The following is a 24,193-nucleotide window of genomic DNA, read 5'->3' as shown; positions in this document are numbered from 1 at the left end:
CCAGGCCCACTGATAGAATTTGTCTCAAAACAAGTGTGGAAGATTGTTCGAGAAATGCTTCCTATGTCAACACACATACACACACACACACGGAGGGTAGTGAGAGAGAAAGAGTGAGAGCAAGAGAGATTGAGATAGACTCAGGTAGACAAAGGGTAACAAGGAGAAAGAGTATAATAAATAAATACACACAACACAACAGAAAACAGAAATTCGAATAAATAATTGGACATTCAAGGATTACTACACACAATATCTGTAGAGAAAAATCCCAAAGTGTGATATGGAGAGACAAAGTGTAGACACAGAGAAGTCCAGTCTTCTATTCTTCTCTGAGCAGGCTCTTCTGTGACCCAGATCTCTATGTGCTCTCAGCGCCCCCTGCTGGTCCCGTGTTCCCCACAGCGGTGTTTTTGTCTGAGCTCACAGTAGCATTCACTCACTGTGTCTGTTGCACAGTAATACATGGCTGTGTCTTCAGACCTCAGATTGCTCATTTCCAGGTACAGAGTGTTCTTGGCATTGTCTCTGGAGATTGTGAACCGGCCCTTCACAGCGTCGCTATAGTAGATGCTATTACCAATGCTTGCAACCCACTCCAACCCCTTCCCGGGAGCCTGACGGACCCAGTCCATTGCATAACTACTGAAGGCAAATCCAGAGGCCACACAGAAGAGTTTCAGGGACTTTCCAGGCTGCACTAATTCTCCGCCGGACTCTGACAACTGCACTTCACACTGGACACCTGTAAACACAAAGAATTCTGGTTAAAAAAATGACACAGAAGAATTTTTTTTCTTTCTCATGTACACAGAACACACAGTATCTCATCTTTATGAATTACCTTTTAAAATAAGGACAAAGAAAACCAGTATGAGCCCTAAATCCATGGTGAGTGGCCTGTGTTCCGTGCTGATCACTGACTAGGAGGACTTGGGAATCCAGGGCTGGTCTCCTTTGCCAGAGCTGAAGGGTCAGGACAGGGCTGATTTTTATGGGCAAAAGAAGTCTTATTTGCATATCTTCCTGCCATAGCAGTCTCTGTAGTTGGACGTGGCCAGAAAGCAGTACTCAGAGCAGATGTAAGACATCATACACACTGAGAACCGTTATAGAAATTGAAGCATTAATGTAGCTCTGTTTACACATTTTCCTTCTTAGGGATTCACCACACTGTATTTAGTTCTCTTTTCCCCATATGCATGGAAAATGCTGTGTTTCCACACTGTCATGTGTCTTTAGGGTCAATGTGAAATTGAAAATCTCCACACATAGCTGTGTTTCTAAATATTAGCTCTGTCTGTTCCTCTGCCTATGCTGGACATGGGTTCTTCCTGAGGTGAATCCTGACAGGAACGCTTGAAACTTTTGTAAATTCTGCTCAGTTCTGAGAGGTACTATTATAGGTATGATGGACTTTTGCAAAGATACATTTCTTATTCTGTCTGTCTTCCTCTTAGTGGAAACAGATTTGTATTTGCAGCACTTAGTTGTTTGCATCCTGAAGTTCTCCCTATCTTTACTTTGTATCCGCCACTCTGCCTTTCCCACCTCAATAACAGGCAACACATGGCTGACTTCATGTTATTTTAGGTCTCTTTTATTTCTGCGTATTTATATTTTCACCATAATGGGGGAATTTCATAAGTGTCTATAACCAAACATAAAACTTCTGCATCGATTTTGTATTTTCAGAAGGTTTTGTTTTAGTTTTCCCAAATTCTCATGCTTTGCTTTTCACCCACTCAGGACCATTTCCTCACTACATCCAACTTTTTCTTTGAAAACCCCCATATTACCCTGTACTTTTTACCTCCTGTCCTTCACTTAAGATGTCTTTTCCTGTTCATTCTAGTTCCAAGCATACACAATAGAAGCTACAATACCAAACACACAGAGTCTCAAACACATGGTCTGTTTCTCTATAGGGCAGAAAATGTACTTTCCAATCTTCAATATGTTGTGTGATATAAGATTTCCAGTACCATTTAAGTTCCTCCAGTGCTCAACTGATGAAAGGGAGGTGGGAAGAATGTAAGGAGTGGAGACACAGGGAGGGGTGCTGTGAAATTCTTTCTTCTGAATATGACATGGATATCACAATCATGGACTCATAATGGTTGTTGTTGTCTGTATAACCCCAAAACTCTGGTACAGATAAAGCTGAAAATTCCTTGATCCTACTTCTTACTGAGCAACAGTTTTTAAGTTTTTAACTAAGTATAAGGTTGGTAGGGACCCATGTTTGCGAGTTGTGGGAGTAGCTGTGTGGAAAACGTTTCATATAGGAATCCTAAACAGAAAGAATAAAGAAAATTAGTAAAAACTGTATAGCTGAGGCTTAAAACAAAAATTCAGAAAGCAAATGATGAGGGAACATTGGTAAATATCAAATAATTTGGTAGGCAATTTTAACTGGGACCATCATTCCATCCAGGTAAGAACTGGTGGGGTCCTTCAATTATGTATAAAAAATCTATTTGAAGATAATACTATACATTATTTGTAAAATAATTTTTTCACATTTAGTTAGCTGTTACTTTGCTCTTGGGTAACAATATCCAATCATTAATCAGAATTAGGGGAAAACATATCATTCTTTCCTGATCCTTTTAGAGCTCATGCTGCAGGAACAGTTATTCTCTTGCTGGATAATATATATTATCCAGCAAGAGAATATATATATATGTATATATATATATATATATATATATATATATATATATATATATATATCATCTAGGTATCCCCTTTTCTTTAAAATTATCTAGAATGAATCAGAGGACATACTGAAGAGAAGAGAAAATCAAGGGCATTTCTATAAATAATTGTTAATTTTTTCTACTCCAGAGGAAAACTTTTACTTGTGCCTATTTGTTTAATAATTTATTTACTTTAATGTGAATATGTGAAGTCTTTTAATTCATATTGGATTGGCTCTCCCTAAAATGTTCTGGATATTCTTGGTCAAAAGTAAAAACTCGGGATTAGAATAGATGTACTGGTTCTGATATATTTTAGGTCCAACAAACTCATTAAAATTTTACCATATTCATCATTTTCAAGAGCAGCCATGTAAGATGATCCTCACACTGACCCTGGAAAATATGACAGTGACACCTTTGAGTTAAACATAGTGTGAAGTTATCCAATTCACGGTTATGTGTACTTCTGTCAGGATTCTAAGAATGTAGTCAATGTGGTCTCTGAAGCTCCATCACACACTATTGGTGTCACTGCCTGAATGTCAGGAGAAGCCTCAGCCTCAGATGAAAAGATTCTCATTTCCTATTTAAACTTGCCCCAATTCTATGATCCATTAACATGGAGCCTACAGCCAACATGGCTCCTTTGAAGACACTTCTCTAGCTCACACATGAGACACCCACTCTTCATGTCACCAACAACAGAGAGTGCAGAGAAGTAATTCTGGAAAGAACAAAAGCTCAAACTGTGTAAATCACAGAACTCAGTTATCTATGGGAAGGACTGAAGAGAGATGAACCAGGGACTGGAGCTGATGTCTGCTGACATGTGCATTTTTGTGGCTGAGAATTTGTGGTCTGAGTTGCACAATACGTGTATAGAGGAATCATTAGTTTGTATTTCAAAGTGCAAGCTAATTTTTACCAAAATGCTAATGTTCAAAAATAAAATCTTGCAGCAATTATAACAACTGTACACTTTTATAGGTCCTAAAAAAAAAACCTGTGATGGTTCATTTTCTAAAGTAAGTTTGGAAATTAATATCAATTCAGGGCAATTGTGGTTTCTCTATGACAAGTTTACAAATAAAGAGGATGAATTCAAGATTACTCAAAATTTTAAACTATCTTACAAAATCAGCAATTTTCCCAATTTCATACTCCTGATGCAATATATATATATATATATATATATATATATATATTTGGGATATATAAAAATAATGTGCTGTTTTGTCTAAGAAGAAGCAATTAGACTTATTAGAGGTATGTGGCGGAAGCCAGATGTTTTAGTGTCTAATTAAAAAGCAAGATTAATAGGCTATAACGGGTACTCTAGAAGAATTCCTTGTGTAAAAGAAAACAAAAGTTATGTCATCAAACAGGTATAAATGAACCATATTCCAGAACTTCCTTGATTCTGAAGTGACCACCACTGGTAATATGAGTTCCTGCTGATCCTCAGCATCCCCTGATAATTTGAGTAGAGAGGTTTCTATTCAAGCTCACACTGGAGTTCTCTCACTGTGTCTCAGGCACAGTGGTGCATGGCTGTGTTAGAAGTTTTCAGATTGTTCAGATTTATGAAAACACAACTCTTGGAGGTGTAGTAATATTTTATTTGTGATCTAACAAATAAAGCTTCCTGAAGATGAGAGTGCAGAGCTAAGTCACCAGATAGTCATAGACATCAGGCAATGGTGGCAAAAACCTTTAATCCCAGTACTAGGAAGACAGAAGTGGACTGATCTCTGTGAGTGCAGTGCTGTCCTGGGATACAAGAGATTGAATCTGTGTAAAACAGAAATGGAGCTCACACGAAGGTGATCCCAGCACCTGGGACCATATGCTTTTAATCCCAGCAGTAGGGTAGCAGAGACGGGCTTGACATGGCTGAGCAGAGAGAGAAATATAAGACAGGAAGAGACAAGAGCTCAGATCCAGTCTGAGGTATCAGTCTGAGCGACAGAATGAGGTTTTGGAGAGATAGCATTCAGTCAGAGGGTTTGTAGAGACAATATCTTCTCCATTTGGTCTGAGCACTGGTAGAAGTAAGAACTCTCTAGTGGCTGAATACACTGCTTTTCTGATCCCTCAGCTTTTGCCCTTAGTAGTTGACTCAGGCTCTTTATCATTAAGAACAATTAGAATTTGTGCAGCAACAGGTGTCCCTGCTGATGTTGATTTGGGATTTGAGATCAGAATTATATTGTGTGCTTCCACCACTCCAGATTCTTCACATCCACTTCAGATACTTTCCTGGAGGTTGGCAGACCCACCTTACACCATGACTGGATAAGGAGAATCTACAGATAGTTCAGGGGAGGGACAGGGTCTGTGAGTGCTGTACTAGACCAGGTCTTTACTCCTTCAGCTCCACCTGGGACAGGGAACCTGGAAACAGGTACAATCATTACGATACATACATCCCACAGATGACATGCCTGGGTCTCTTTTCTGAAACCCTGAAACACTTACAGCTTGGAAAGGGCACCAGGCAGAGGAGCAGCACCAGGACAACCATGGCTACTGGTTGATTTTGTGAGGCCTCTCATCTAGTCCTGTACTTTTAGCCACAGCAGGAGGGCTGCTTTGCATTGTGGGAAGTTCCCAAGAGGATAAAAGAAAGCACAGGGCATGGTTTACACTTTTTCCTCAGGTTTCTTAGAATTGCCCTTGTGTTTCCTACAGGACCTGTTGATAAAAAAGAGTATTATTTTTCTGACACTGTATTCCCACTTGCATACAAATAGGAAGTTGTATGATTCACACTGTGCAGACCTTGGATGGAAAACATTAAGTGACTCCAAATTCATGCTGTGCTGACAACAGAAGATACCATATCCCCAGTGCATATCCCTGTAACTTTCTCCAGAGTGTTTAGATTGAATTTAGTCATAAGATGCACTTCAGGCTCTTCTTGATGTGAAATCAGGATTAAGGAACTACTTAAAATCCTTTCTGTTGTCATTGAAGTTAATATCTTTCATCATTTCCCTATAAAATTCAACTCACACACATTTAGTAAGGTTATTTAATTTTTTTTATCTAAGAGGAGATTCAAGGGATTGATTTTCATACACATAAGTGGTCTCAGGGACACCACACCTGGATATTTCTTAGTTCCTATTCTCTCTTTGTCTGTGTCTCTGTCACTATGTATTTTTAATTTGCTTCCTTGTCTCTTTACCACTTGAAGCACATTGCAAAATCAGGTTCCTAAATATGATTGTTGCACTGGTAAGTGATGAAGGGTCAGCCCTTCATGAAACCTTATAAAAAGCAGTTATATGGAACCTGTATTTATGGTTATGTTACCTGAAGTAATAAAATGACAGAGAACCCTAAGTGATGATAAGAAATGGAGAGGAGGACATGCTTGAACCAAGGGAACTATTTTTCTTTTGGTGAAGATCACCATAGAGAAAAGGTATTTAGGTCTTTTCTCCATGCTTTGGTAATGTACATCATCAGGGAATGACAGTGAATAGCTCAAAACAGTCTGTTCAGTAAATCCCAGAATATATTCACCATTTCTTTCACATTGAACTCCCCACATGTTGTGTTCCTTTTCCCTCTGTTCATATTCTGTATTGTGAGTATCTGTGGTAGAGACAGGTCTTAACATTGTGGAGAATGCCATCCTCTGCAAGCTCTGATGGGTATCTGCCAATATAAGTCCCCCCCACTTGCTCAGGATTCCCTGTTTGTTAGAAGAACATTTCCAGACATAATGTTCAGTGTGTCTCATCTTTGCTTTGTCTGATTTTTCATTGTGCTTTTTGGATCTTGTGAAGGATCACAAGAATAATGGCATATTTTTCATACCATCCTGGAGAACTGGTATGTGACCTCTTAGTCAAAACTTTATTTCTTTGGTTACATCAGACCGAGTTTGTGTCCACACTTTACTTTCTCATGATTCTAGCAGTTCCCTTTCCATGAAACTCTCCAGGAGGAATTGCTAAGAAAAGAATTGTTCAGTTGGAATGCCTTTAGGGTAAAACTACACAATACGTACAATTATCTTCTATTTGAGAGGTGAATCTTTATCCTTGAGTTTGTTCAGTCATTTATTCTGTAATGTCTAGTGGATGTCCAGCTAATGGTTCCTGTTACCATGTCAGTACGATATTTTATATTCATATGATGGTTAGAACTTTCTCAATGTAGAAAAAGCTATGTTAATCTGGGAATTGTCAACCTCAGTTGGAAGAAAATACTCCCACTAGATTGGACAGTAGGCAAGTCTCTAGCAGCAGTTTAGCAACATTGGAATGGTGCAATTTCCTTTATATTTTGAGGAGGAACTGTAAAATATTTCATTTGAAACAGGAAAAGAGAACTTATTACTGAAGCAAAAATTTTGTGAAGATTTACACAGAATAAACTTATTCTAGATAATATACGAATCAGTTATTCCTACTATCCTCTTTCCTTCACTACTCACCTCTAAAGACCCTTTTTTGCCCCTCCTACTCTCATGTCTCTTCTTTTCTTTCCTTTTTCTCCTCCCTCCATGACTGCCTGCTAAACTTCTACTTCCTCAATTCCTCTTTCCTCTTCCTTATCACTCTCTCTTCCATACGTTCTTCTGCTACATCCACGGCTGTCACGTCAGTGTAGCAGAAATGCTGACTGGGCAGGCAAGTTCTGCTGGAGGATTGGGATCTGTGCTTCTTGGAGCTGTGTTCCAGACGGTCCCTTGGCAATCAGCTGTGGTCATGATGCCACCTGTAATTGCTACCTGTACTGACTTGACCTGACTGTCCTTGGCGCCATATGTCTGTCTTTTCTCTTGTCTGTGTGTTCTTTGTGATCCTTGCATATTGCTAACAGATCAGACTAATCCAGACAATTGCAGATACAAACAAGACTGCTGAGGACATTTTTTAGCTCTGCCCCACTATTCATTAAAGCCTTTAAGGAAATAGCCAGTTCTGGAAATTGGGAAGTCATTGTTAAAATAATTTCTTAATGATGTGGAACAAAAGGAGTTAATTTTACTAGGAAAAACCTTAGAAACCGTCTACAGGAAAACAGTATTATGCATTTGCATGGGAAAAAACGTGCAATTGTAAACAGAAGGTCTATGAAACCTTTCTCGTGGGAAGAAAAAGACCTAACCTAAGCTGACAATATCTGAGCCTGAGAATTGAGAAGGGAGGAGAGTTGAGGTTAGTGATATGGAGTGAATTTCAAAGAGGTTCAAGACTATGTATTAGAAATTTCCTAGCAGAAAGTTTTCCCAGGAAGAGAGTAGCCTTCTTCTTTCTCACCCAGGAGCACAAGGTCACTTAGCTCAAACCAGCCAGCCACCTGTGCAAGCTGATAAAGATAGTCTAGCTTAAGGGCAATAGCCTCTCTGAAGGCAAGAAAAAAGAGTTTATTTTACAAAATATGAGAGATCAGAAGTCCTTGTATCCAAGTCAAAGCATCTTCAAAGATTCCTTTTGTAAACTGTTTTATGCTGTTCTTTTCTGTTTTATGATTTGATGATGTATGCCTTTGCCAAGTTCTTTGATTGTAAAAAATATATATAATCCTGCACTGAAAGAAGTAAAATTGCAGCAGCATTCTCAAATACATTGAGGGTGGTCTGTTTGTTATTTCCTTCGCTGTATCCTGAAATCTCCTGAGCCTTCGTCCTGTTCCACCACGGTGTGAATGGCTTCCCTGAGCTGGTCCGTGGCATTCTATGCAACATGTTCTTTCTGCTATATGTGCATAATTGTTATGGCTAAGCTGTACCTAAAAGACAGCACCCTACTCTATCACATTCCTCCAGCAGTCTCTTGCTACTTTTCTTCGGCTTCAGAACATACGTAATATGTATTTTTTGAGGTGAGTATTCAGAGGTCACTTATTTTCAGTATTAGGGTAGTCATGGGTCCATGCTTTACATTTTACACTCTTCAGAAAGTGGCTTCACTAACCAAGGCTTAGAGAAGCTCTGACAAATGGGTCCAGATATAGTAGACAGTGTAAGCATATGCTCCTTGGCCGCACACCATTGGTAGATTTCCTGATAGCACTGTGACCTTTGCACTGTTGAATTTTGAACATTTCTGTGTTCTAATTTTCAAAATGTTGAAAATGTTTTAATTTTGAAGTATGACTATTTCAGTAAAATATATTGAGAATCTCTGGTATGTGTGTCGTGTACAGTCACTCTCCTCTACATGTTGAACCATTTTATTGGCTTGATTTTGTACAATCTTGTACAGGAACCAATAACATTTCAAGTGTGTAATGACCATGCAATATTCTGGAGGTAACCATCTCACAGAAATCTTCCCCATTTTATGGTACTTTCATTCTTTCAACCCACTCTTCAGTGATGCACCTTGAGCCTGTGGGAGGAAGATCAATGGGTAGGGAATTGGGGGATGGAAGTTTTGACAGACAAGCACTCACACAGTTTTCTGTTCTTAGCAGTGAACAATCATAAACTCTCTGCATTCAATGAGGGCTGCTGGTGGATAGAGATTCGTTTTATTTGCAGGTGTAGCTATTGATTTGTAATATTTGGCCATTAGATACTCCACACTCATGGGTCTATTGGTAATACTATTTGAATTTTTTGAGTTATGAAAACAAGATCATTATTTGGGAGTGAAAGTTGTTGGTAAGACCAAAGAGAAGGAATTGAAAGGAAAAAGCTGAGTGAGAACATGGCCAAGATACTTTGAAATTGTGTATGAATTCTCAAAAAATATGAAAAAATATTTTCAAAATAGTATAGTATATTTAAATTCCATCACTGTAGAACATTAAAGGACTCCTATACCAATGTACTGAGGAGCAGCTGGTTCACTTGCAGTGTCTTCCTATCCTCACAAATTGAAGTCCTTTAAATCTGTACTGTGTCCACGAATGCTGAAGACATCCTTATCTCATTGCTTTTTCTTCAACAGACTCTGACAGTGTAACTGCTTTTGTTGAACACATCCTCCACTGCTAATGGAATCTGCAGTCCTATGAAGCACCTGTAAGGCCAGTTCTGTGGGGAAGAATTCCCAATGGCTCGGGTGCCTTGAAGACAATTCCTTTCACCACTTCCTAGAACTCCTAGATATGCACAGACTCTAAGGAATGTTTTTCTCCCTTTCCTTTATTTGGTACAGTCTGTCAATATTTCTTTGGATACTGAAAACTGCTACAACTTCTTCCTCTCCTTTCTATGATTCTTTTCAAAGGAAACAAGCAAGGCTTCTTTCTTTCTTTCTTTCTTTCTTTCTTTCTTTCTTTCTTTCTTTCTTCCTTCCTTCCTTCCTTCCTTCCTTCCTTCCTTTCTTCCTTTTTTCCTTCCCTTTCATTATTATTGTTACTATTGAACATATATCAAAATTACAAACCCTTCAGCAAAGATATGAATAATGTATATCATATTTTATTAAAATATAATTTTACTGATCAGATTAAGGACCTAAGCATGCAATTCCTACATTGACACCACACAGTCCATCTTCATGGGAACAGATATGAACTGAAAAAGGGAAAACTTAAGGGAAAGAATGAATTGTGTTACCAGGAAAATTCTTTAGTGCTGGTAAATTCAGTGGTATGTACTGAAAAAGCATATAAAAGGAAAGATGAAATTATTAATCATTCCCACACACAGCTCCTAGCATCACAGAAGATCCTGCAAACTCCAACCAACAGATCACCAACAGAGTGATCCAACAGCTGCCTTAGAATGGGAGGTGAGGCACAAAGATGCCTTTCTTTATGAGTACAATAATTACCTGAGGCTCAACTGCTATCCCCAGCTGCACTGTTCTCCTAGTCTCCCTTCTGGAGCCTTCTCAGGATCAATGACATTCCACACATCTTATGACAAGCTAGACAGTATGTTTACTGTTTGGTCTGATGTCCACATATTGTGTGAGGACTATGTTGAGTGTAAAGCTTTCCAAGATTCATGAGTCACTGATGATGCTTGACCTTTCTGTTTAAATTGAATCCTATCCTGTTTCAACTATGAAACCCAGCTGAGACTCTTTCCTGAGCCTAGGATAACCCACTGTTTAGAGTCCTTTTTAAAATAAAATGAATAAAACAGGTTTATTTCATCACCTGATTCCATTGCCCACTGTAGAGTCATTTCTTCCCTGTGTGATGGTCTCCATTTCTTTTGGGTGAGATACCCAAAATTATACACACACACACACACACACACACACACATATATATATTCATATGTGTGTAATCACTGAACACAGACCAGTTATGATACAATTGAAAATCAGTTAGGATTTCATATTTTGTATTTGTATTTTGTATTTGTTTTGTATTCAATTGTATATATATATATATATATATATATATACATACATACAGATATATACATATATACACATCACAGTTGAAAATACTTTTTTATACTTGACCAATTAAAATATGTCCACACACCACACTTGCAGAAAGATTTTCTGGGGGATGTTCAGAGGCAGCTCAGACATATGGCATCCAGCCCTTCATGCCCCTCTGCTCTTGTTCACGGTGACTTTGACATGCTCAATTTCTCACCTCTCCTTTCTGGTCATAAGAATGCCCTACAGGGAGGCTTATGTCTAGATTCATACTTATTCTCCTCAATGTACATTTTGACAGCAATACTTGGTTGTATCATAGACCTTCAGACTATCCATTATAAAATACAGAGTGTTCTTGTAATTGTCTCCAGAGATGGTCAATTGTTTCTTGACAGAATTTGAATATTTTATTGAGATACCAGTCTTACATGTATAAGATCCTTTCTAGTCCCTTTCATGGAGCATGGAAGATCCAATGCATATAGTAATCCCTGAAGGTGAATCTAGAGGCACACAGTGTAGTTATAGGGTTGCCCCAGGATGCAACAATCCTCCTCCAGACTCTACTTGCTGCACCTATCACAGGACACCTGTAAACACCTAGGTTCTGTGCAGTAAACTGTGATACATGTCCACTTTCCCTCTCACTCACATAAACTTAAAAACTGAGCATCTATTCTTTTTCTTGTATTGCCTTTTAAAAGAGCAAGGAGAAAAACATAACTGATTTTCAATTGTATGATAACTGGTCTATGTTCAGTGATCACTGAATAGACAGACCTGAAAATTCTAGACTGGGAAACTCTTCCATAGCTGCAGGTTTAGGTCTGAGCTGGTTTTCCTGAGCAGATTAATGCCCTGTTTGTATTCTACTGCTATTTGTTTTATCTTAACCTGGGCTCAAAAGGGAGGCTATATTCAGAGCAGACCTTACATTCATGTGCACAATGTAGCAATGATAGAATTCAAGAAAATCTACCCAGTAATGTGGTTTTGTTCTGTAAATATTCAACACTCAAACAGCCAAGGCTCATTCATACCATTATGACTCCTAGAAAACTGAGTTACAAGTTTCCAGTTCAGCAAGGAATCCTGATTCTCAGACAATCATGTTTACAATTATTGAGAGTAATATAATATAATTTTTTTTCGTAAGAAAATCTGAGGCATGGGGACATCATTTTCTGTTCCTGTTCTCTTGAAACTGAGAGGTGCCACAGGCTTTCCTGTGTTCCTTCCCACATTTTTGGCATTTCAATTTGCCCCCTTGAGAAATATGAGGATGAATTTTTCCAATGTCATGTCTTGAATTCATTAAATACTCAGATAGTTGGCTAACACTATATTGTGCCTGGTGTTTTCAGACTATGTAAAATCCAATGGTGCACCCTGTCGTGCACATGACTTCAGAGTGTGGTCACATCAGGAGTCTCCATCTTTATCACACACATGCATCTGTCCTTGGATATAAAATTGTAGTTGTACAGAAGACACCAAAGAGGAAGGACAATTTCACAATATAGTAAATAGCTAACATCGGTAAAAGAACAACATAAATTCTTAGACTGCTCATTTAGATCAAGAATATATTTTATAACTTTTAATGACATGAAACTATGTTGATGATTCCTCTATCTATTCCACAAATAGAACAGTGTGGAAAGCAAGTCTGAAGAGCCTGAGATGACCCTTAGGAAACATGAACACATTCTAGCACTGCTTTCACCCACAATTTAGTTTAGGGGCAGAAGAGCCAAGACAAAGATATGGGGTCTAGGATGAGACAACTCTGCCTGATTAAAGAACTCTTTTTGGAAACACAGATATTTAGTAATATTTTACTTTTCATTTACTTTGGAGTTGCAGGCTTCCATCCAGTGCTCTCAGTTCTCTCAGTCTCCTCCTTCTGAAGATTTACATCTACTTCATGATCACACAGGAAGTATATGAATAGTGAGGCTTCCAGCATTCAAACAATGCTGCTATGAACATAGTTGAGCACATCTCCTTGTGGTACATTTGAGCATCTTTGAATATATACCCAAGAGTGTTATTTCTGGGTCTTGAGTCAGGCTGTTTCCTAATTTTCTGAGAAATCACCGTACTGATATTCAAAGGGGCTGTGCCAGCATGCACTCTCATCAACAATGTAGGAGTGTTCCCTTTACCACACAAGCTCTTCAGCAAAAATTATCATCCATGTTTTTGATCTTGGCCATTATTACAGGTGTAAGATTGAATCTCAGACTTGTTTTGATTTGTATATCTCTAGTAACTAAGGATGATGTTTATTATATGTCCCTCAACTGAAGAATGGATAAGGAAAATGTGGTACATTTAAACAAATGAGAACTGCACAGCAGAAAAAAAATGATGACAACTTGAAGTCTGCAGGAAAATGGATGATCTAGAAAACATTATATTGAGTGAGGTTACCCAGACTCACAAAGACAATTATCATATGTACTCACTAATCATAAAGCAAACATAAAGCAGAGGAAACTGGCCTAAAACCACAATACCAGAAAACCTAGACATCAATGAGAATCCTAAGAGAGACACACATGGATCTAATTTACATGGAAATTAGAAAATGACAAAATCACCTGAGAAAATTGGAAGCATGAGAACCCAGTTTGAGCTGGCTTGATTCAGTCGGAACTCTCCAGAACCGGTTGGAAATGGCTTGAACCGGTTGGAACCGGCCGGAACCAGCTTGAACCGACTTCAACCGGTCAGAAGCCATCTGGGTTGGTCGGAACTGCTCTGAACTTGCTTGAATCATTCGGAACAGGTTGGGGATGGCCGGAACTGGCTCAGACTGGATTGAACAGGTCGGAACCAGTTTGAGCCAGCTTGAACCTTTTGGGTCTGGTTGGAACCTGCTTGAACCGCTAGGGACTGGCTTAAATCAGTCAGAACCGGTCTGGACCCATAGAGACCAGTTTGAACTGATCTGAAACAGCTTGAATCGGATTGAACCCATTTGGACCGGACGGAATCGGTTTTAACCACTCAGGACCATTCAGAACCGGTTCAGACTGGTTTGAGCCACATGGAACCAGTTTGAGCCGGCTTGATCCGGTTGGGACCGGTCATAAATGGCTTGAGTCGGTTGAAACCGGCTCAGACTGGTTTGAGCCAGCTTGAACTGTTCGGAACCGGCTTGATCAGGTCAGAAGTGGCTTGAACCAATCTGGATTGGTTGGAACAAGCTTGAGTTGGCTTGAGCCGGTTGGAACCGGTTGGAATTGGTCTGGACGGGTTGGAACTGGTTTGAGCCGTTCGGAACTGGCTTGAACCGGTCAGAACCAGTCTTGGCTGGCTGGCACCAGTTTGAACCATTTGGAACTGCTCGAAACTGACTCCGACCGGTTTGAATCGGACAGAACCAGTTTGAGCCACCTTGAACTGAATGGGAACCCTCGGAGCTGGATTGAACTGGTCGGAACTGGTTTGAGCCAGTCAGAATCGGCTTAAACAGGCCGAACTGGCTTGAACTGGTCGGAACTGGTCAGAACCAGCTGGAACTGGTCTGGACCAGTCAGAACCAGTTTGCATTGACATGAAACAGTTGGAACTGTTCGGAACCGCTCGGAACTGGTTTGAACCTTTCAGAGCCAGTTTGAGCCAGCTTGAGCCGGTTGTGGCAGTTCAGAACTGGCTTGAAACGTCCTGGACCTGTCGGAACCCGTTCGAACCAATCTAGACCTGCCAGAACCGGTTTAAACAGGTCTGGACTGGCCAGAATCAGTTTGAACCGGCCAGAACTGGCTTAGACAGGTTGGAACCAGTCTGAACGGGTCAGAAGTGGCTTGAACCAGTCAGGACCGGCTTAAACTAGTAGGAACCAGTCTGGACCGGTTTGAACAGTTTGGGACCAGTTTGAGCCGGCTTGAACTGGTTGGGACTGGTCTGAACAGGCTGTAACCCGTCTGGACCACTCGGAACCGGCTTGAACCAGTCGGGACCAGTCAGGACCACTTGGAACCAGCTTAGATCGATTTGCGCCAGCTTGGACTAACCAGAACCAGTTTGAACTGGTCTGAACCTGCTTGAACTGGTCAGGACCGGTCTCCACTAATTGGTACCGGTTTGAACCAGTCAGGACCTGCTGGAACGGGCTCAGACCTGTTTGAGCCGGTCAGAACCAGTTAGAGCCGGCTTGAACCGGTTGGGACTGGTCAGAACCGGTTTGAACCAGTTGGGGCCGGTTGGAACATGTTTATTAACAGTAGTCTGCTTTTCTCTTTGTATTTTTATATCTCACTTTCTCTGTCCTCAGGCTATATCTGATAAGAACCTTGGTTTTATGATTATTGCATTGTCGAGGGACGAGAAAACCAGCAGTTCATACCACCTTGTGAAAAGAAGTAATACCCAGCAGTCTTAAGGGTTATGTGATCTTAAGTAAAAAGAGAGATAGAAAATGAATATTGAGATAGACAGACAGTGAGACTGAAATCAAGAGGTACCAAGATTAGTAGCCTGGTAAAATGACTGTAATGTTAAGAGGAATAGTCTGAACCTAGTGAGATGGAACCAAATAAGCTCCTTGAGTTTCCACTCAGAAAAACATTTGAAATGTCCTAATTGTTAGTGAGGTGCTTCCTCACAAGTTGGATATTTTACAAAAGTGGTGAGAATAAGATCTCTCAACTGACACCAAAATGAAGATTTTTAGTAGATTTTTAAGCAGTACTTCTGATCCCCAAGAGCCCCAATGCCATCTTAGATTCTCTCTTTGAAGTTACTCAGTTGTAAATTTGCATTTAGGACATGGCACAGTATTCTGTGTGCATTGTTTGAATGAGGACTCATGATAAATAGTCCCATGATTTGCTTCTAAACTGTTTCCTGGTTTTCCAAAAATGGAAATCCGGACTGAGCAAAGATAATGTTCCTGAGGATACATTTCATTTCATCAAAGAAGCACAAGATAAAAACCAGTCATTTGGAAGAAAAGTTGCATGCCCTGCGCTTTTATTCTGTCAGAAATCTCTCCCAATTTAAATCAACCCTCAGACTAAGGCTAAAACCCAGGCCTAGCTCAGAAGCCCTATCTCCTCACTAGATCCTCGAGCAGAGAATTGTTGGCCTGGCACTGGTACTCTACCTGGTTACTTACCCTAGCTGTAATTATTTCTGGGTTTCCAAAGAGGCAGCTAGACATGGCATCTACATCATGTATGATTGATACTAATGTTGCTTGTCCCCAGATTCCATGTCACAGGTTCATCTGACCAAGATAGAACCTGTTCTAGTGGAGTCCTTATAGACCCTGTCTCTCACCTGCACTGTCTCTGGGTTCTCATAAACCAGCTATAATATAAGCTTATTCTGCACGTCTCTGGAAATAGGTCTGGAGGAGATGGAAGCAATATGGATTGGTGGAAGCACTGACTATAATTCAGCTCTCAAAGCCCAACTAAATATTAACAGGAACACCCCAAGTCATAAAACTGAACAACCTGCAAACTGAAGACACTGCCCCCTATTTCTCTGCCCATGCCAATATAAGCCTGCACAGAAACCTTCCTACAGAGACTCAGGAGCAGCAGAGGGCTCTGTGGACAAATAGGGGACATTGAAGGAACATTTGATGAATGCTTCAGAAGCTATGCAGTTATAGAATGTGCTGCACAAGCCAGTGTTCTAATAAAGGAACATATGACTTCCTCTTATAACCAAGGAATTCTTTTAACAACCCCATTTCACTGTCATATTATGCTAAACTTGTTCAAAGTGATACAATAAATTATGTTTTTTCACTAACCCTCTAAGCTATTCATTTATTTGTTTCTCTATACAAATAGAACATTAATTTTATATATTTTATATATATGTATATATATATATATGTGTGTGTGTGTGTGTGTGTGTGTGTGTGTGTGTTTGTATAGGTGTGTCCGTGTGTGTGTCATTATAGATACATGTATTTAATGGACTTAACAGATATCTATAGAACATTCCACCCAAAAAGGAAAGAATATACCTTCTTCTCTGAAGCTCATGAAACCTTCTCGAAAATTGGTCACATACTCGGTAACAAAGCAAACTTACACAGATACAAAAAAATATTAGTAACCACCTGTGTCTTGTCCGATCACCACGGAATAAAGTTAGAATTCAATAACAATTCGAACACCAGAAAGCCTACTACTGAATCATCCCTGGGTCAAGGAAGAAATAAAGAAAGAAATTAAAGTCTTACTTGAATTTAATGAAAATAAAGACACAACATAGTCAAACCTATGGGACACAATGAAAGCAGTGCTAAGAGGAAAGTTCATAGCACAAAGTGCCCAATTAAAGAAAACGGAGAAAGCACACATTGGAGACATAACAGCACACCTGAAAGCTCTGGAAAAAAAAAGAAGCAGACTCACCCAGGAGAAAAAGAAAACTGGAAATAATCAAACTGAGGGCTGAAGTCAACAAAATAGAAACACAGAAAACAATCCAAAGAATCAACGAAACAAAAAGTTGGAAGATCTTCAACAACCCCTCATCAGATAAAGGCCTGATCTACAAAATATACAAAGAACTCAAGAAACTAGACAATGAAACTCCAATTAACCCAATTAAGAATGGGGTGCTGATCTGAACAGAGAATTCTCAACAGAAGAACTCCGAATGGCCAAAAGACACTTAAGGTCATGCTCAACATCCTTAGCAATCAGGGAAATACAAATCAAAACAACTATGAGATACCATTTTACACCGGTCAGATTAGCTAAATTCAAAAACACCAATGATAGCCTATGCTGGAGAGGATGTGGAGAGAGGGGAACTCTCATCCGTTGTTGCTGGGAATGCAAACTTGTGCAGCCACAGTGGAAATCAGTGTGGCGGTATCTCAGGAAACTGGGAGTCAACCTCCCTCAAGACCCAGCAATTCCACTCTTGGGAATATACCCAAGAGATGCCCTATCATACCACAAAAGCATTTGTTCAACTATGTTCATAGCAGCACTATTTGTAATAGCCAGAACCTGGAAACAACCTAGGTGCCCATCAATAGAAGAATGGCTAAAGAAGGTGTGGAACATATATACACTAGAGTTTTACTCAGCGGTAAAAAACAATGACATCTTGAATTTTGCATGCAAATGGATGGACATAGAAAACGCTTTACTGAGTGAGGTAAGTCAGACCCAAAAAGAGGAATATGGTATGTATTCACTCATAAGTGGATTCTAGCCATAATTAAAGGTCTTTGAGCCTATTATTCGATATCCTAGAGAAGCTAAATAAGAAGATGAACCTGAAGAAAATCATGTACTTATCCTCCTGGAGATTGGAAATAGACAAGAGTCCCAGGTTACCTCGGGTGCATGGGGGGGTGGGTGGGAGGGTTGTTGGAAGGGGAGAGGGTTAGCGAGAAGGGAGTAGGGGAGGAAGGGGGAAAACTCGGGGGACTGAGATGAGGGGAGGGAGGGAGGATGGATATGGGATCAGGGAAGAATATATCTCAACTAAGGGAGTCATTTTAGGGTTTGCAAGAGACTTGATTATAAATGGGATCCCAGGTCCAAGGAGAGATCCCCAGATTGTTCTCTGGACAGAGGAGAGGGTGCCTGAACCGGCCTTAGCCTATAACCATACTGATGAAGATTTTGCTTATCACCATAGATCCTTCATCCGACGATGGATGGCGATATGGACGGAAACACACATTGGAGCACCGGACTGAGCCCCCCATGGTCCAGATGAGGAGCAGAAGGAGGAAGAACATGAAGAAAAAACTCAGGACCACGAGGGGTGCGATCACCCACTGATACAAGGGAACTGTTCTGATGAGAGTTCGCCAAGGCCAGTTGGACTGGGACTGAACGAGCATGTGATCCAACCAGATTTTCTGAATGTGGCCGGATTCTCTGAATGTGGCTGGCCCGGAGCCATTCTGAAAAGCCATTGACAATGACACTGTGACTTGTTTCCTCTGCATATACTGGATTTTTGGGATCCAGTCTGTTTGGATACTCACCTTCCTGTACCTGGAGGGAGGGGGGAGGAACTTGGACTTCCCACGGGGCTGGAAGCCCTGACTGCTCTTAGGGATGGAAAGGGAGGAGGATGGGGAGGGAGGAGTCGGAGGGTGTTGGGAGGAGGGGTGGAAATGGAAACTTTCATAATTTAATAAACTTTGAAAAAAAAATTTAAAAAAAATGAAAAGGGGGACATAACAACAGACACAGAAGAAATTCAGAGAATCATTAGATCTTACTACGAAAGTTTATATGCCACAAAGTTGGTACTTCTTTCAACTCACTCTTTTTTTTTTTTGAGACTGAGTTTCTCTGTAGATTTAGATCCTGTCCTGGAACTACCTCTTATATACTAGGCTGGCCTAGAACTCACAAAGATATGCCTGCCTCTGCCTGATAAGTGCTGGAATTAAAGGAGTGCAGCATCACCATCTTGCCTCAACCCACCTTTAGTGATGTTCTTTGTGCCTAGTTGGGAGGGATATGAAGGGATGGGGAAGTAGATCATGTGTAAATTTTGATTTAATCATTCTATCTGTGAATAAAATCTCATACAGTTGTTTATTCTTAGTACTGAGCAGTCATAGTCTCTGCAATCAACATTTACTGCTGATGAATGGAGAGTAATTTTATGTGGGGATGTGGCTACTCTTAGTTGCCATTGTCCATTGGGTGACTCAACACACACAGGAATATGATCAGCATTAACTAGATTGGTTGTGTCAAAAAAGAGGACCTGAATTTGTTAGAAAATTGTATGGGGCTGGCCAGAGGTAGGAAAACAGGAAGGAAAGTTTTAAGTCAGGGTATGACCAAAATACATTGCAAACATGTAAAATCCATCATCTTAGAGCATTAATGGCCTCCATTTCTAACGTTCTTATGAATATCTGGTTCATGAGCAGTGATTCCTTTCCATTACATACTTAAGTCCTTGAAAATTATATAATGTCCATGAACAGTGGAGTCAGCCCTATCTTGTTCCTTTTTCTTCAACAGCTCTAATAATGTGACTCTTGTTCTGAACATATCCTCCACTTCTCATGGACCCTGAGCTCCTCAAAAGCACTAGTCAGATCGAGTTCTAGGGACAGGATCTCCTACGGATCCTGTGTCTTGAGAACAACTCCCTTATTTATCTTCTAGGAATGTTAGAGAAACACAGACTCTAATACAGCCATAATACAAACATTTAATCTTCATTTAAGTAAAATAAAGAGTACTTCATGGTACTATGAATGTAGACAGGAAAGAAATAATCCCATTACCAAAAAATTGTTGGTGGTGTTAACTCACACAGTGCTTCACTAAGGATTCTTGTTAAATGCCAACTCAAATCCGTGTTTCTATTTTACACTATTAGATTGTGGGTTACTTTATTTAAACTTTAAAACTAAAGTGTAATAGACATAATTATTAAACTCTCAATTTCATTACTTTGATGTGGATCAACTATTTACCAAATTCATGGGGTCCTTCTAATTAATTAGAATACTTTAGTAGTCTCAAAAGTTTAAATTTTTCCAATAAGTAAATAATTAATAAGTTTATTAATCAAACAACTAAATAGTAAGTATGCTAATAATCTGATTTTAAGTAGGAAAATATAATGTCAGATTTGATGATACCAGGCACTTTTGAATTTTATTTAAACATCTTCCATGTCTGTACCAGGATCAGACAGTTTATCTGAGACCACTACCCTGACTGACTGGGAACTGGCAGGGTTCATCACTAATTTTATATAGTCATTTCACAATAAATCCTACACATGTGTTGTAAAATAGTCATTTACATTTACCTAGTTGACACCTTTTCCTAATGTGATACTTGTTCATATGTCAGAACCAGGGAAAATATCACAGGAACACATGTAACATTCCAGTTTTGTCACACTATCAAACACACGTGCTATAAACCCTATCTCTTGTGTTTTGGATGATATAGTGTGTTCCAGGTTTCTACAATCACGTTGTCTGTGGACCTCTTTTATTTTTAACTCTAGAAACAATGAGAGGACATGATCAAGAGGGGAAATTCCAAGGGTGTCTCCATACATTATTAATATCTCTGCCACACTTTAGAGGTGGATTTCTGTCTTCAGTTATTTGATCAGTCATTTTCTTACTTCAGTATGGTCTATGCAACACCATTTGTACATTGTGTTAGAATATCACTAACACATCATGCATGTTCTTGGTAAAAACTTAAGTCACTAGAAATTAGAGCTCTTAATGTTGGCATATTTTATCCAACAACTTTGTTTAAAAGATTTTCCCTGTTAATCATGTTTCCCATGACTTCTTTTGACTGCTCCTTGGCTTGATTTAAGGTAATATAACAATGGATCCTTTTCTTAAAGCATCATGTGGAATTGTTCAGTTCAAAGTTATGTGTCCTCATTTTAGGATTCCAATATTCTCGTCAATCTGTTCTCTAAGCATAATCTTGGACTACTGGTGTCAATGCCAGAGTTTCCAGAGAGGCCTCAGCCTCAGATGAGGACATTTCCTTTAATTTGGGAGGCTACCTCAAGTTGATGATCCATTAACATGGAGACCATCCTCAACACTGCTGCTCTAAATGACAATTTTCTAGCTCACACATGAGACAATATGCTCTTCATCATCAGCAACAGAGAGTGCCAGAGTAGTAGAGTAACTCTGGGAGCCTATGTAAGCAGTAACAGCATCAACAAATCTCAAACTGAAACTCAGTTTTTATAAAACTTAGTTGCTAAGAGAAGGGATGGTGACATTTGGAAGCAGGAATGAAGCTTACACCATCTGGAATTTGCACACTTGTGGCTGAGAATTTTGTACATTAACAGCATGCAAATATACCTGTAGAGGAATATTTCCTTGAGAATTAAGGTACATACTAATTTTTGACAAGATGCAAATGTTTAAAATTATAACTTTACACAAATGATAGCCAAGTGTACTCTTTTAAGTTTTCTTGGTATAGAAGAAGAAAATATTGTACATTTCATTTTCAATTCTACCCTTGGAAGGTGAATTTGACAGAGAAGTTGAAGTTTCTCCATCACGTGCAAAAACAAAGAGAATATACTGCAAAATATTCAAAATTCCCCAGATTTATATTAAAGTTTAAGTCAACAAGTGTCCCAATTTCAGACTCCTTTTGGAATCTTAATTTGCACACGCACACACACACACACACACACACACACACACAAACACACACACAAAGCCACAACACAAAATATATTAAATTTCATGCCATTCCTTTTGGTAATCAGAAGCAATTGGAAAACATAGACGGTATGTAGAAAAAATGAACTATTGTATGTACACATAGAAGTTTGAATATAAAATGACAAATGAGAGGGGCCTCAGGATATGCTTGGCTGGAAGAGGAAACCACAGGTTCTGATATTAAAACTCAAGGTCTTGAAGGATATTCCTGAACTTCTCAGCCTCTGAAGTGAACCTTACTTTTGGTTTTCAGTAGTCCCTGTTGGTCCTTAGTGCCCTCTGCTGGTCCCAGATGTCTCTATAAGGAGATTTTTTTGTGTAGGCTCAAATTGGAGTTTCCTCACTGTGTCTCTAGTACAGTAATATATGGCTGTGTCTTCAGTGTGCAGACTGTTCAATTTTAAGAAGACTTCATTCTTGGAGGTATCCTTGCTGATGGTGATTCGAGATTGGAGAGTTGAACTGCACTTTGTGCTTCCACCCCTCCATATTGCTCCCATCCACTCCAGCCCTTTTCCAAGAGGCTGGCGAACCCAGGACATGTCATAGTCAGCTAATGAGAACCCAGAGACAGTGCAGGTGAGTGACAGGGTCTGTGAAGGCTGCACCAGGCCAGGTCCTGTCTCCTTCAGCTGTCCCTGGGAAAAGATACCTGGAGAGAAGCAACATCTTGATCAGTCATATACTATATAGATGACATGCCTGAGTTCCTTTCCTGAAATCCTGAAACACTTACAACTTGGAAATGCCACCAGGCAGAGGAGCAGCACCAGAACAGCCATGCTTTGCTGGAAGCTCTAGTGAGAAGGAGATGGGGCCTCTCATAGAGCCCTGGGCTTTTATAGTGAGCCTGAGGGCTGCTTTGCATTGGCACAAACTCCTGAGAGGATAAAAGAAAGCACAGGACTTGGTTTCCACTTCCCTCAAGTGAATGAGATTTGTCTTACGTTTCTTAGAGGATTTGAATATAGGAACTCAGGAACATTTTCTTGTTATTGTCTGTATTTCCAAACCCTGACACATGGGAATTAGTATGAATCACACTGTGTAGACCTGGCAAGCAAAACATAGGAGTGTTTATGCTAAGTGAGTCCACATTTATACAGTGCAGGCAGAACAGTGTACCATAACCTCAATGCATTTGTATAGCTCTGTAAATTGCAGCAATGAACTTAGTACGGAATTGGGCCTCTTAGTTATTAGTAACCCTACTTTAAGAAACAACTTAACGTTTATTCACTTGGTGTCAGCGAAGTCATTCTTATTCTTATCACTTGTCTAGAAGATAACTTGTAAAGAAGAAGCTCAGTAACATTATTGCATGTTATTTCAAGTATTTATCTGAGAGGATACCCAAAGACTTATTTGGTTCCTACCTCATGTGACTCAACCTATTCTCTTTCTCATTTTGGATCATAGTATCGAGGGACTGATTTTACTACATCTTGACATATATCAATCTATCTTTCTCTGTGTACTTTTATCTCTCTTTTTAGCCAGTAACAGAGAAAAACACATGTTCCTATATATAATTATTGCATTAATAATGGATGGGAAATTTGGATGTCAATAAAACTTCAGGAAGCACACTAGTATGCAACTAGTCTTGAGAGTTGTGGTAATAAAAGTGAAAAATAGGGAAGGGAAGCTGAACAATTACAAAAAATGGAACAGTAGGCAGTTATGAATATGGGAACCCTGTGCCTTGATGTGTAGATCACAATAGAGAACAAGAGTTTGTAGAGCTTTCATCCTTGCTTTGCTAATACAAACCATAGGGGAAATAAAGTGCAGAGCCGCACCCACAATGATCAATCAGCATTCAGAGGATGTCTACCTACTACTTAATATTGGAAAACTCATATTTTAAATTCCTTTTTTTGTGTGTGCATAATCTTTGTACTAGAATGGCAATGGTAGAGACAGGTCTTAACATTAGGGATTCAGCCATCTTTTGCAAG

General features: G+C 39.6%; 1 gene segment (V, D, J or C); it reads right to left on the bottom strand.

Annotated features, from left to right (window-relative positions):
* Positions 1-203: 203 nt before the first annotated feature.
* Positions 204-962, bottom strand: LOC148120386 (immunoglobulin heavy variable 3-21-like). The segment is given in 2 exon segments: positions 204-745; positions 845-962. Coding segments are annotated over 2 exon segments (420 nt in total).
* Positions 963-24,193: the final 23,231 nt, after the last annotated feature.

Source organism: Myodes glareolus, chromosome 11 (genome assembly GCF_982192425.1).
Source record: "Myodes glareolus chromosome 11, mMyoGla1.1, whole genome shotgun sequence".
Taxonomy (NCBI): domain Eukaryota; kingdom Metazoa; phylum Chordata; class Mammalia; order Rodentia; family Cricetidae; genus Myodes; species Myodes glareolus.
The sequence above is the reverse complement of the archived record's forward strand: the minus strand, read 5'-3'. Positions and strand labels throughout refer to the sequence as shown.